This window comes from Anser cygnoides, chromosome 3 (genome assembly GCF_040182565.1).
Source record: "Anser cygnoides isolate HZ-2024a breed goose chromosome 3, Taihu_goose_T2T_genome, whole genome shotgun sequence".
Lineage (NCBI taxonomy): Eukaryota > Metazoa > Chordata > Aves > Anseriformes > Anatidae > Anser > Anser cygnoides.
Genome location: NC_089875.1, coordinates 103,201,056 through 103,216,287, shown reverse-complemented (window position 1 = coordinate 103,216,287; position 15,232 = coordinate 103,201,056). Strand labels below are relative to the sequence as shown.

At 36.9% G+C, this 15,232-nt stretch overlaps 1 protein-coding gene across 33 annotated transcripts in view; it reads left to right on the top strand.

Moving 5' to 3' along the window:
- Window positions 1–15,232, top strand: part of MYT1L (myelin transcription factor 1 like) — a 328,171-nt gene that overhangs the window by 215,329 nt on the left and 97,610 nt on the right. For 24 of the 33 annotated variants that reach the window (XM_066994876.1, XM_066994874.1, XM_066994866.1 and 21 more), the window contains 2 exons: window positions 9,039–9,412; window positions 12,929–13,024. In XM_066994876.1, the coding sequence (XP_066850977.1) occupies window positions 9,039–9,412; window positions 12,929–13,024 (470 nt within the window). Of the gene's footprint in view, window positions 1–7,378; window positions 7,507–9,038; window positions 9,413–12,928; window positions 13,025–15,232 lie in introns of those variants that run through there. The other 9 variants (XM_066994887.1, XM_066994885.1, XM_066994884.1 and 6 more) reach the window with 3 other exon arrangements.

The following is a 15,232-nucleotide window of genomic DNA, read 5'->3' as shown; positions in this document are numbered from 1 at the left end:
CAAAACAAAACAAAAACAAACAAACAAACAAAAACTTAAAGTCAAGCTTGGGGCTCCATCAATTAATTCATTTCACTTTTGTCCTGTGATTCTATGCTCCTGTGATTACTCCCAGGCAATTTTTGTAATGCTGCTTTTTAAAAAGTACTAATTCTTCTTTAGTACTTATTTAGTTAAATTGTGCTATACACATGAGTAGATCTGTGGCATATTTGTGGCTACTTATATGCTTAAAAAGGCTCTGATGTGCAAAACAATTGAGTTGGCTTTTAGAGCTCTGTGAAGTAAATATCACATCTGGTACCTTTACATTTGAGATCCAGCATGCTTCTGGATGCTTCCATATATTTTCTTACCGTTCAGTAATGGAGTACACAAATATTTGAAATTCCAGAAGGAAAAAGGGGATAATCAAATTCTCTACATTTCACCATGCATATTGGTCATGCTCATACCTGTTCAGGTATATTAATAATTTTCACTTAACTGCAATACTATTATATACACGCCTAATCTGTACGACTAAAGTGTAGTGTTTTGACACTTGATACATAGAAAGCATTTTTTGCTTTTAATAATCTGCTTTATTGAACCAGAAGCAGAAGCTCATAGGAAAGTTTGAAACACAGCAAAGCTGCAGAGATGAGATAACCGTATTTTAAATTTCATTTTTTACTTTTTATTACAGTTTAAATAGATAAAAACATATTAATGTGGTCCCACTTTTAGAAAAATATTCAGGCATGTAAAATGTGGATGGGAACACAGATTTTCCAAAATACTGACTCTGGATTAGTGCCTGACTCCCACTGAAAAGATAGGGGTGAGGGCAGTCATTCTGTAAGCAGTATTAGATGTTATGGTGCTTGCTAGTGCAATGATTGCAAGAAGCATGCCTGATTCTGGAACAGTATTCAAGGCTCTGGCTCAGTTGCCAGCAGGTTCCTGGAAAGCAGATTAAGGTAAATTAGTCTTCTAGGTTGGGATTCCTAACAGGCAGGGTTCAAAGAATTTTAATCCAGCCAGTTGGAAGCACTAAAACCAATATCCTAGCTCTGTTTTGTAATCTGCAATTAGCCATCTCTGTGAAATAATGACTCAAAAAAATGAATGTCCATCTTGAACTTTGACTTGTTGCTTTTCCCCTTTTCTCTTCTGTAGCTTAGTGGTTAGTGTGCTGGACAAAGTCCTTTACCCTTCCCAGCCTGGGAATATTTGAATCAATACCTCCCATGTTCCATGACAGTACTTGGGCACTACGCTGGACTTCTCTGGGGTAGAGAAGTCTCCTGATCAGTACAGCCTAGAAAGCAAAAGTAGTTTCCCAGAAGGAAGTTTGACTGTACTGCCTCAGTTACCACTGTCCACTGAGTTTGCTGCTCATGCCTGTAGTAATTTGGCATACTTTAAGCAATCAGTTGTTCAAATGGGAAAGGAAAATTGTCCTCAGCTGACAGACTTTATTCTTGCAATTGAGTAGGCAAATTGCTAGACTGGAGTAAATCTCTTTTTCTGAATTTATGATTCTTTCATTCCCATCAATTCAGTGATCCAGATTCAATGACAGTGCTACCACTTCTGCCTCAGAATAGCACATAGTCTGCTGGGAAGGGCATCCTCCTGAAGTGCAAGGAGTGTATGTTCAAGCCATAGGGTTTCGTGGAGTCTAAATACCTTATTTTCTGGTCAACTGTTAACAACTGATAGTATAAGTCCTTTAAAGCCAAAGGTAGTCACTGCTTTGAGAGTGATTTAATAGGATGCAGTTTTATGCAAATTAATTAGCTTTGCTCATTCTCTGAAGACTTGTTAGAAGAATTATCTGCAAAATTCCTATTTTCCAAATACCCTAAAATACTTCATCTGCAGGTATGGATTTGGAAGCTATATAGACCAAACCAAAAATAATACTTATGGCATTCAGTAGGACGTGTAAGTGCTTTAGGAACTTTCTGCCTGTAGCGTTAAGGTAAAGTCTGCTTCCAGACTCTTCCTAATTTCCTATCCTCAATTGTATACGATAAAATTCCACCTCGGTACCAATTCATATGCTTAAGTGCTTTATTAAGTGTTTTTTGATAACCTTACAAGATGTCTATAATACATTTTTAGGTTCTATTACCTACCAAATGTTATGTTTTACATTAAAATAAATTCTGATGTGGGAAAAAAAAAAAAAAAGGGGAAAAAAAAAAGGAAAAAAAAGAATGACAGCACTTTTTCTGGAGTTACTTTTTAGCTTGAAAAAAAAAAATCTAAGCTTTTTCAAATTACTAAATCAGGAAAAAAAAAAAGGAAAAAAAATCCTCTAAAATACAGTGTTATTCTGATTTAGGGCATAATATTGCCATCATCTTATTTTCTTGAGTTAGGTATTATAGCACAAGACTTCTGAAATAGGAGATTCAATAGAAAAGAGATACAAATTTAAAAAGAAGACTGGTAAACATGACAAATAGTAATCACTTTATCTAAATTAGGTATTTAAATTGACTGAATTATTACTTGTCACATATGCTCCCTTTATAATCCATACAGGGAAACAGACACTCTAAGTGGAAAGTTTCCTCCAGATATAGGTGTCATGTCCCACATTTCATATGTGAGGTAGCATGTGATTTAGAGAATATAAATCAATAATCTGATTGAGAAAATTTCCTGTATTTCTCTGATCCTATACAATTATAGTTAAAGATGTTTAATTATTACAGTTTATAAATAGTAACCATACTAATTATGTTGCAAATTAGTAAATTAGTAAATTAGTAAAAAATTACATTAACAATCAAGTTCAACTCTGGGAAAGAAATATGTATTTTCTGATGAAAATATGTCCTCTTGAAGCTTATCACTATGAAAGTCAACAGTGTTCTTTCCACAATAATTATTCATGATAGATTTCAAAAAACTCAGATGACTGAGACATACATTCAAGAAGTGTGGAATACTCAGAAGTATATTTCAGGAAACCCAAATATATATTGCACTGAAAGCCATGAGAACTGAAGAGTGAGGGGAAAATAAGACAAACATAGCTGACCAGGGAAATACTGTGAGCAATAAAGGAACGGATAGAGGCATACATGACAGATAAATCAATGAGGTCATTGCTTTGAGCAGTGATGAACAAGTCTAAAAAATAAGCAAATAAGGGAATGATCACAAAACAAAATTGAGAATGGGGAGAAAATTACAGGAGCTATAAAGACAAACAATAACAGATTTTACAAATATATGAGGAACAAGAGGTCAATGAGACCTCTTGTAGTCTCTGTATGTGATTGCAAGAGGAAGTCAGTGACAGATGAAGCAGAGACTGCTGTGAAGCTGAACGCTTCCTTTCCCTCGACATGCTCACCAGAGAGACCAAAGGGAAAATGCCAGAAACAGAGAAGTGTCCTGGAGGCAGAATCTGAAAAATTAATGAAACAAAAGCTGATAGCAGAACAGGTTAAAAAGTAAAAATAAAATAGGACAGCTAAATAATAGGTTCTAAGTTTGGTGTCCTGTTTCCCAGATTTCTGAAAGACTTGAATAATATTTTTTCAACAGACTCTGAGGTCTATAGTATATGAGGTATATACGAGGTATATGAAGTTTATAGCTGAAGAGAAGGACTCCAGTGCAAAACAGTATTTTAAAGGTTTTATGAGAATAATACAGGCAATGGTAGCTTTATAAACTACAAATCCAAGCACTGACAAAAACAAATTCAGGACTGTAGACAAAATAGGCAGCAGAATGGTACAAATTAATTGGGAAAGAGTTTACAAAAGCTGAGTCATAATTAACTAATATAAGTGATTTCCTTGGAAAATTGTCATGTTCCTTAATACCTAAGTGTTGGTCCTAACCTTTAAAATATACACGTCAGTTCATTTCTGTTAGTTGCTGATGTAGCCTCAGTTGTAAATCTGCATGTAAAGACAATGAGAATAGATGACTGAAAAGCTGAAGTTAAATTCACAACTTTATTTGAACACCTATGTTACAAATAGTTATTTAATCAGATTTATTAAAGTAGTAAACAAGACCAAGCAGCTAACCCGCACTGATTTCCACCGCTGGTTATGCCCAGGTCTGAATCCTGAGTAAAGTCTTCGATTCTCACATACTTTATAAAATGTTGTGCACAAAAGCATAAAGCTGTAAAAAGAGATAACAGATGACCAAAACTGGTAATGTCAACTTCTTTCTACTTTTGACCAATAATTTGTATTCTAAAAGCCATAGAGTTGTATTTAGATGCAAAAATTAAGCACTTCAAATCAAAGCAGATGGAGTTACCCTACCATCTTCTTCCCCAGTCCCCAAACTATTAGAAATTTTAAAGGGCACTCTTTGGGGCCACTGCTAGATGAACAGTTTTCACAGTTTAATGATCTTAGTCAAAGACTGTGGTAGGTTGGGACTAGTGTTCTGGCTTTAATGTGACAGAATTCAAGTTTGCATCATCTCCAATGGTCAAACATTTTCACAGCTAAGCATCTACTTTTGCACTTTAGTCTTGATAGTTTTAACTCAGAGCTGCCTAAAGTGTCATCTGCACCTCTTATTCTGATATGCTGGGAGAAGAACTGACTGAATGGTACAGCTCAAAGGGTTGGAGTGAATGGGACTGCATCTGGCTTGTGAACACACTAGTGGTGTTCACCAATGCTCAGTGTTAGGGCCAGTTCTGTTCAATATTTTTATCAATGATCTGGATGCATACTTAGTAAATTTGCTGAAAATAATGAACTGTGAGGTGCTGTTGACTGTCTTGAGGGAGAAGAGGCTTTGCAGAGCGACCTAGGTAGACTGGAGCATTGGGCCATCAGCAACAGCATGAAATCCAACAAGAACAACTGCTGGCTTCTACACTTGGGACTGAGTAATGCTGAGCACAGGTACACACTGGGAGATGAGTGGCTGGAGAGTAGCCCTGACAAAAGAGGAATCTTGGCATGACGATTGACAGTAGGCTCAAGATGAGACAGTAACTTGCCCTGGGGGCCAGGAGGGCAAACTGTATTCTGGGGTGCATTAACACAGCATAACTAGCCAGTCAAAAGGAAATTCTCCTGTTATATTTAGTGTTGGTGAGGCCTCACTTTGAATATTGTGTGCAGTCCCATAAAAAGCATGTTGAGGTCCTTGAAAGTGTCCAGAGGAGGGTAACAAAACTGGTAAAAGAACTGGAAGGCATGTCCTCTGAAGAGTGACTGGGGTCACCTGCTTTTTTTAGTCGGAAGGTTGAGGGGTGACCTCATTGCTCTCTACTTCTTGAGGAGAAGTGAAGAGGGAGGTGCTCACCTCTTCCTCCTCGTATCTAGTGACAGGACATGTGGGAATTACTGAAAGCTGTGCCAGACTAGCCATTAGGAAAATCTTCCTTACCGAGAGGGTAGTTAGACACTGGAAAAGGCTTTCTGAAAAGGTGGTTGATGCCCCGTGCCTATTTATGTTTAATAATTGTTTTGGATAATTCTTTTAAGGATATGTTTTAGCTTTGGATCAGCCCTGAAGCAGTCTGACAGTTGTACATGATCTTTGTAGGTCCCTTCCAACTTAAACTATTTTATTCTGATCTGTTGTATTCTGTTCTGTTCTAAGAAGGTTATAATAAGAGAAAGAAAATAAATGCTGGAGATAGTTGGGGCTAAGCCTACTCTCATCTTTGAAATTAAATATCAGGGTTTTATGAAAATATCACTTAATGATACTGGCATTAAAGAAGCTATAATAAGGGTAATATACATCACAAGGAGAAGGAACAAAAACCAAGACAAGAAAGCAAGACACGTCCACTCAATGAATGTTATCCCGTCTTTTTAAAATGCATTGAATTGATATGCAAGTTTCTAACACCTGCATGAGGCCCAAGCTGTGACCTACACCTGTTTTCCAGGATTGCAACCTGCTGGGCACCTAACCGAAACAGGTTCCTCTGTTGCCATATGGACGTTTCCCTGGGCACTACATGCATGTTGAAATTCTAGTTCTGAGGAAAAAATTGCCTGCCTTAGAAGTCAGAGCTCCATATAAATAGTTTAGGTATGCAGTTCCTGAACTCCTCCCATAGCACCAGGGGATGCTCCAGAATAAACCTGGAGTGGTCAGAACTACAACAGCGCTCCTCTTTTTCCACAAGCTTTAGACACTGTCTAGACTGAGGGAGACTGAATTCCTGTTTCTGCCCTGACTGTGATAAGGTGGGATATTCTCCATGAAAATCATTTCTGCCATTCCACTCAACTCTGAGCAGCTGAGTGTTTACTAAGAATAGGAGTCACAGGTCAAGAGGCAGGACAGTCATATGACAGACAGCAGTAGTGTGGAGCTAGGGACAAGGATTTCTGCCTAACATGTAGGTTTTATGTTGAAGCATCTTTAGGTAGAAACAAATATAAAGACAAAAAAAATAAAAAAAGAAGCTTCTGCCTTCCCAGGTTTAGGACACAACGGTAGTAAGGGTTTGAGATTTTGTTTGCTTACTGTGTATCAGACTTAGTTTCTTGGAGCTCTTCTTTTAGAAAGGGGTGCTCTTCCCCAGGATATGTCATGCTACCTGCTGGTTGGAGCTTGTTCCTAGGATCTGGAGCATGTATGGGGTCTATTCCCCTTCTAGCCAACACCACTAGTCCTGAACTTCTGTGTTGATTTCCGGAAAATATGTATTGTCAGTGCTACTACCACATACTGCGGTGGGTTGACCATGACTAGCTGCCGTGTGCCCACCAAGCTGCTCTCTCACTCCACCTCTTCAACAACATGGCAAGAAAATTTAATGAAAAAAATCATGGGTCAAGATGAGGTCAGGGGGATCATTCTCCAGTTACCATCATGGGAAAAACTGACTTGACTTAAGGAAGATTATTTATTGCCCATTAATAACAGAGAAGGAGAGTAAGAAACAAAGACAAAACGAAAACACCTTCCCCCTTCACCACGTCTTCCCAGGCTCAAATTCATTCCTTCGCTCCTGACCCTTCTTACCTCCTTCCCCTGAAGCAGCACGGGGATGGGGAATGGGGTTGAGGTCAGTGCTTATTCTCTGCCGCTCCTTACTCCTCATGTTCTTCCCCAGCTCCACCATGGGCTCAACTCCACAGGCTGCAGTTCCTGCCAGCATCCTACTCCCATGCTGTTTCTCCACAGGCTGCTTTCAGAGCACATCCACCTGCTGCGGCATGTGGCCCTCCACGGGATGCAGCGTGAATATTGTCTCTATTGCCTGAAGCACCTCCTTCCCCTCCCTCTGCACTGACCTCGCTGGCTGTAGAGTTGTTTCTCTCTTGTTTTCCTCACTTCTCTCTTATTGATGCATAGCATTTTTTACTCTTTCTTAAATATGTTTCCCACAGGAAACTAAGCCCAGCTGTGCCCTCCACTGGGGCTGTTGGAGCCGGCTGGAACCAGCTGTTTCCAGGCCTCTCCTCACAGAGGCCGCCTCACATACCCATGTAAATCCAATCCACATACCCAAAACCAAAATGAGGATAACTGGGATCTGTCTAGATGGAGGTACCTAAATGTCACTCAGTATTTTCTGACAGTGTTAACAGAGGGAGGTTGTTGTCTAATTTAGGCATGCTGGATTAAAGACAGCTATAGGCCTTACAAGAGAGAGAGGTGCCTGTGTTACCCAAAGAAGGCCTCCCCAAACAGGTTTTCCATTATGAATACCAACTTTTGTGACTGTACCTGATCCTTAGATATGTGTGTGCCAGGCAGAGTGAGCCAGCCCTACTGTGAACAAGGGCTTTAAAATTCACATGGTTAAGTTAGGCACTTAGATAAAATGGGCTGCTTGTTACCTAAATAGCAGTTTAAGTAATTGGAATGTATAGCTGCCAGGATGTGATTAAATCAGACCAAAATGCAGACACCACAAAGAGCACATCTGTAGTACTAAATGCTGTGACAAGCCCTATTTTTCAGTGATCTGTTAATAGAAAATGAAGCATTAATAGAGTAGAAGAAAATGATAAAGATCCTCAGTGTTTTGTAATCACTATAAAGGGTATGAAAATATAATGTAAAAAGGAAGATATAAGTAGATATGCATAAAAGGCTAGAAAAAAAACATTTGGAATGTCACAAAAATAGTTAATCTGAAGAAAAATTTTAAAAAGCAATGTGGTTTGAGTAGCACTTCAACAAAGAAGGCCAAAGAGAAAGTTCTTAAAAAAAAAGTGATAGTGGTTACAACAAGGGGTGACTACATTCAACAAACACAGATCATACATCTTTAAGAAACAGGTAGCTACTCCGCTAGAAGAGCAAAACTCTGAAATGCTGCTTATGTTAAAATGTGTTTAAATGATTGAAGAGAAGATGTACTCAGCTTTGAAAAAAAATTTACTTACTTCACTGACAATGGATTTTATTTATTGTTTCATTTTTTCAGTGTGACAACACTTCCAACATTGCCCATTAAACTGTTAGTTCTGGTTGTGCTGGGGAGCTTTCATTCCCATTTATTCAGCCTTGTAACATATAATGAAGATGAACAGTGGAGAATTTAAGAGCAGTTCATCATTTGTAATAATAACAACAAAAAAAAGTGTTAAAAATGCATTTGTATTTTCATTATTTAAATACCACTCAAACATGTATTTGTTGTAAATGATCAAAACGTTTCTAAATATTAGAAAATTATGAAGCATTGCTTTCTTCCTGATTGTTGTATTGATAGCTAACAGGTAGTGCCATTTTGTTTGTTTGTTTGTTTGTTTGCTTTTTTTTTAACTACATTAATCTGCCCTAGAAAAAAAAGTCTAACACGCAGAACACAGAAAAGAAAAAGAAGGAAAAACACACATTTGTATCAATACTGTTTCAGGCAAATAATAATTATTTGCAAGTTCACAGGTTTTGTAAATATCTTTCACCCTGGTCGTTATTGCCTAAGCAATGTTTTGGTTTGAAAACATGTATTTTGAGAACAGGAACTAATCGAGTTGTAGAAATTAGAATAAATGGCTAAATGACGTGAGTTATCTTGCAGAAATTTTTAGGATAGTGTAATAATTTACATCTTTTATTTTTCACAGTGTTTATGGCTGTCCTTTGGCAAAAAAACGAAAAACACAAGATAAGCAACCACAAGAACCAGCTCCCAAAAGAAAACCCTTTGTGGTTAAAGCAGACAACTCCTCAGTAGATGAGTGCTATGAAACTGATGGAACAGAGGAGATGGATGAAAAGGAAGAGGAAGAGGAGGAAGAAGATGAAGAAGAGGAGGAATATTCTGATGACAATGAGGAGCAAGGTGATGAGGAGGAGGAAGATGAGGAGATAGATCGAGAAGAAGAAGAGGAGATTGAAGAGGAAGAAGAGGAGGATGAAGAGGAAGGTGAAGATGTGGAGGATGAAGAGGAGGAGGAAGAAGAGGAGGAGGAAGAAGAAGAGGAGGAGGAAGAACGTGGTAATAATCAGAGTATTAGTAAAAAGTAAACACTATGTGTTTTCTGGGTTAATCTTCTAGTGTGGTGTGTGAGGATTTAGCTGTGCAGTTCTCATTAAAGCTAATGGAAGTCATGCAGTTAAATCTCTCTGCTCCACACTGAAAATATACCCCACTGTGTTCTCTTAACATCTATTTTAATAAGTCTGTCTTCCAAATATTTTTTGATACACCAGCACTCACATTTCAAACAAGGAGGGTGGAGGTGTATTTGTGCAAAAAATGCTTCCATAAAATGTAATCCTAATAGTGGATTAATGCATGCAGTTACCAGAAGAATATTCACAAAGGTACAAGCAAAGCATCAGCTACAGCTGGGTGCCTGTACTGATCATTTGCAAGTGTATTTGCTGGATCTGCTTATATAATGTCAATGACTGCCCACATAAATGCTGTCACAAGTTTTCAGATAATTTTTTTGAGCAAAAACAGGCCTCTCCCCTTTGAAAATTTTGCCCCAAACTTCCCAGCCCCACCCTCCACCAAGAAACTGTTCAGAATGAAGCGTTATGATATGCTTTGGTTCTTTGAGACTTGGATGCTGTGTACTTTAGTTGATTCTATTGAAAATACAGAGAGAGGTTTAAATAGATAAAGTCCTTCTAAAAGTGATATATATTGGTTACGATACCTTGGCAAAACTGCCCTTTATACATACAGGTCACTGGTAGTAACTGAATTGATGTAATAGCAATGTAATTAACCTATGAAGCTTTCTCTTTTCTTGGGTATATTGGACTCTATATAACCAGTATTTTCAAAATATATAATCAGTGTCCATTTACTCAAGAGTCCTTATGCTGATGACAGACATCATAATGCACTGGGGTGAAATTGAAGAATCATGCAAAAATTAATGAGCTATCTAAAAAGTATTTTGTTCCCATTTCCAGGGAACACGTTTTTGGTTGGGTAGATTCACCTTTCTAACCAATAAAAATATAAGAAAAGCTTTCAGCACTCCTCAGTTGGATTCCTCTTAGGAACCAGGTATGAAAGTTGTATGACTTTTGTTTCAGCATTCTGTAAGGTCAGATCTTAAATCTTATAGGAATACTTTGGAAGTATTCTTTCCATTTGGGCAAGATGGTGGCTAGCTGGGTGGCTATAAGCATTTTCTCAGGTATCTGAATCTATAGCATATCCTCAATTGCTTAAATTTATCAACAAAATTGGTAGAACATACATGGCCAATTTCAAAAGTTACATAAGTTTGATGCAACAAGGAAGTCATTTCCTTTGCAGGGAACTTTGCTTATTTCAGAATCTGAAAGAGAAGCTGTGTTAGATCAATCCAATGTGCAATTGCTACTGCTATTCTGATGGGCAAGTGGAGGAAGTCTAGCAGTTTCTTTAAGATGTAATGGTGACTGAACTTTTTAATGCTTAGTTCATGGTGCGACTGCTGCTGTGTTTTCAGCTAACATGAAAAATTTTGAATCTACACTATCAAAAATATAAGGAAAAAAATAAGCAAAACTCAAGAGCTCAAGTAAATTACTACTGGCAAACCATGATGCTTGATACTCAGCTTACTTCTACTATCATTATGAAACACAGTGGCTTACTTGTTCCAAAACAGTTACACATGCAGTTAGCCGTTCTAATCAACCTAAAGAGGCTGACGTTGCTTTTTGACTGCTTTCCTTCCATAAATAGTAGGCTGTGGTTAAGAACTGCAAGAATATTACAGAGGTGCCTGTATTAGCTGCTTTGCATAATACTTGGAATTAAAACTCACACAAGTTAAGTTTTTCTTAGGGATCCCATGTTTTTCTGGAATTAATACACATGTTCATTGATACCTATGTGTATATATATTCTATGTCAAATATTAGTCATTAGGAAAAAAGGCTCATAAAATGTGAAAAGTGATAATAGAATTTTATAAGAAAAGTATTATAAGATCTTCTGAGAATCAACATAGTAATCGCTATGTGGACAAACCCAGTTAGAGCACAGCTGATTTACAAAATAGAGTTAGCATCAATTAATGAGGAAGGTAATATGGAGTTTCTTATGGCTCTGCCAGAGAGCGGGGAGATTAATAACAGAGTTTGTTCTTGGTGAGGTCTAGAAGCTAATTAATAAAACAGATTTGTTTAGATAGTTTATTTCTTATTGATTTTGATAGGGATCCTGATGTTTCACTTTCTTCTGTTCATAACATTAGCAACACTGGTAGAATTTGGACTGTTGATTTTCCAGGGAAATGAAGTGCAAAGTTAGGAGTTCTAAAAATACATGGACTGAATATGGCACTTGCCTTTATCTGTTTACTGTATGGGAAAATTAGGTCTGTCAGCTCTGAATTTAGTAGTCTGAATCACTCACTGCTCGCTACAATTTAGATATTGTAGTAAACGACCATCCAGCTTCTAAGGCATCTTAGTAGGAAGTATCTTACTGTTCCTTTTCCTAGAAACAAAATGTAGAATTGAACAATGGACACTAGAATGCCTGCACAGCTCTAATCAAAGTTTCTGTCACTTGTGCTGTAGATTACAACCATAAGTAAATGTACTCTGTGGGCAATGCAGTTAACATCATAAGTAGTAGTGATAGAAGAATTCCATCAACAAGTGTAGGACTACAGACACAGTAATTAAGGGGAAAAAGATAAAAGCAAGGTACTTTGTTGTTTCTTAGACCAAACTCAGTTTTCTGTTAGAAAAGGATTAATCTTGTGAAACTCCAGTAACCACACTGGCATCTCACTGCTCATATTTTTTTTTAAAAAGAAAGTGAATTTTGGATGGGATTCTTAGAGGACTGTAGGTAATACAGGTATATAATTCTTACTGAGAACCTTGGGCATTCACTGAAAACATCTCATCCTTTTTGAAAATCACATCTTTCTAGCCTTGTCATTGATAAACTAAAGGACTTGGGAAATAAGGAAGTATCCTAAAGCAACACTCTTACAAATCTCAAAATACCAATTAAAAAACAAAACAAAACAAAATTCTTCTTTTAGATCTGAGTCCCAAATTCTGTGCTCATATTTCTCTATATAATCCATTGAATTAAAATTAATGCTTATAATTCCCTAGCAGTGGCCAAACATATCTTCTTTCAGTTTCCATTAAATGTACCGAATGTCTTTAAGAACGGGTATCTATCATCTATCTGTCAATTATTTATTGAGGAGCCCTTATGTTCAGCTCTACCTCTACAGGAAGGATGAATATTTCCAACCTCTTAAATTTAAGAAAAAAAAAAAAAAAATGCAGGCAGATGACCTTTGTTAAGATAATGGGAAGTAAAAGTGTAAAGTGTAAAAGAAGTAAAAGTAAAAATGAAAGAGTAAGAGAAAAGGCTGCTTTTGGAGTGCCCCTTCTCTATGATGGTGACTGCTGAAAATCTTTATATTGAGAAGGGCACATTTGATTTGCAAGGCAAACTGAAGTGCTTTCTCCTGAGCTCACTTCACTTAGTCGGGTCCCAAAGACTGTTCACAAAGCTTTTCTGTTATAGAAAGAAATCTCCGCTGGAGGAGCTCCAGGAACAGATGTTCCAAGGCACCATTTAGCCCATATCACATGAAGACATTCAAGATGGCTTGTACTTCAGGTATTTCATAATCCACCAGGGGCAGGAGGAGTCAGGCTTATTCGAGGTCTAAAGAAACTCAATACATCAATCAAATCCATTTCACAAACAATACTACATAAATGAATGCAGTTTATCAGAAGTTGAAGTTTTAGGATGTATAAATCTTTTAGAAACTCCCTTACATTTTCTAACAAACTCAAGATAGCTGGCATATACAATATACTAATATGTGGTACTACACCTAATTTATCAGGTGACACATGCTGTGCAAATAGTTGTAAAACAGAAATAGCAGTGTAAATACAGTTTTTTTTTGTTTGTTTGTTTGTTTTTTTAATGAAGACTAATACATGAAAGTAGAGAGAGATGGTGTACCAGTTTTCACATTTCTTTAAATTGCAGAATTATTTTTAATAATCTGGTAAAATGTTTTCGGTTGGTTGGTTGGTTTGGGGCTTGATTGTTGTTGTTGTTTGTTTTGGTGGGTTTGTTTTTTGTTTTTTCTCCACTACCATAAACTAGACACAGGCACACAGGCTCTCATAATTTGAAGTCTACCTGTCAACATGATTACCATGCCCTCCTCTGTCTTCCTGGTGCCTTCATCATGCTTCTGCAGCACTTATTTTTGTCCCTTCAAGAAAGAGGAGACACAAACACCAATCACGTGCTGAGGAAATAGTGTTAGTACACAGCTTTCCAGCTGTCCTTGTAACTGAAGACACTCAACATTTGATAAAATAAAGATGATTTGATAAAACATTTGATAAAATAAAGATAAAAAAAATAAAGATAAAAAAAATAAAGATAAACATTTGATAAAATAAAGATAAAATAAAGGGTCTGTCCAACCCACTGACCACTAACCATTTATTTAAAACTATTAGCAGGAAAGTGGTTCACTTGGTGAACATAGTGAGTGTTCAGTAATAAACAGAGCAGAGAGCTGGACTTACATGTACCTCATAGGCAAAACACCTAATAGAGGAAAATTGTAGCTTTAAGTGAAGAGGTCAGAAAGTATCATTTCACTACTTAGAACAAGGTACATGGAAAGAATTGCATTTTCCACATCCCAGGAAAATTTAATAAATACCTGACGGCCTCAAAAAGGGAAGCAGATCTTAACCCTCTGCTACTAGACTTTATTGCTGTATCATTTCAACTCCATTATAAAAGAAACTACCCTGTGCTTAGGGTATCTCACAAATAACAGTATGAATAACAGAAAATAAATAAATAAATAGTTACATCTGGAAGGAATTTATCCTAACCATCATGAAGGTTTCCTCTAGATACCAAGTTAAAGTTGCCTTCCTGATCTAGTTACAAACTACACAAGCCTGGAAGCGGTTGGGTCGAGCCACTGCATAAGACAATTTTTATTGATATCTTCTTTCTGCATTGAAGATACAAACATAGATTGCAAGTTGTTTTGATATTTAGCAATTTATAGTATTTCATGTGGAGACATTCAGACTAAATGTTTTCTCTGAAAATTTTCATTGGAAATATAATAAAAAGATTTGGAACAGGTTGTTCAGAGTGGAAAAGTAGGTACCTCCAGTTCTTGTGGAATTGGTTCAGATCTATTTATTTAAGTTCTCTTATACTTGCAGTTGTTTGGTTGGTGGATTGCATGAACATGGCTGCTTTGCTAGCATAGTAAATTTTTGCTTGTTGCTCTGTTCTCAAGGTGTTTACTGTGTGCCGCTCCTAAACAATATGGTTGGTTAGGGCTTTGTTTAAATATCACTTTTAATTCTTCGAAGTGAGATAAGGCTTGAAGCTGAGCTCATTTACATCAGAAGTTGCATTTATATGTGGTGGTGTTGTATGTTATACATAACTTTTCCTTCCTTTGAAGAACTATTTATAAAGACATCCTTCTGTATAAATGTTTAATTCTGAAGATCAGAATTTTTCAGGCTGTGTCTAGACACTTATACATAGCTTTAAGCTGTTAGTAGTCCACTTCTATGTTGAAAGTTAGGACTGTTTCTTTTTGATATAGGGGTTTGAATATTTAGCTCCTTTCCTACAAATAATAGGCTTTACATGATATGTGAACTATCTGATTCTTCCTAAAAAAAAAAAAAAAAAAAAAAAAAGATTCAATTATAGCTTTATGCAATGTAAAGAAATCATTAATCATTTACCTTTGCTACAGATCTATGCCATACACAACTTCTGCTGGTGGAAGCAGAAATTCTGTAGAGGACATTG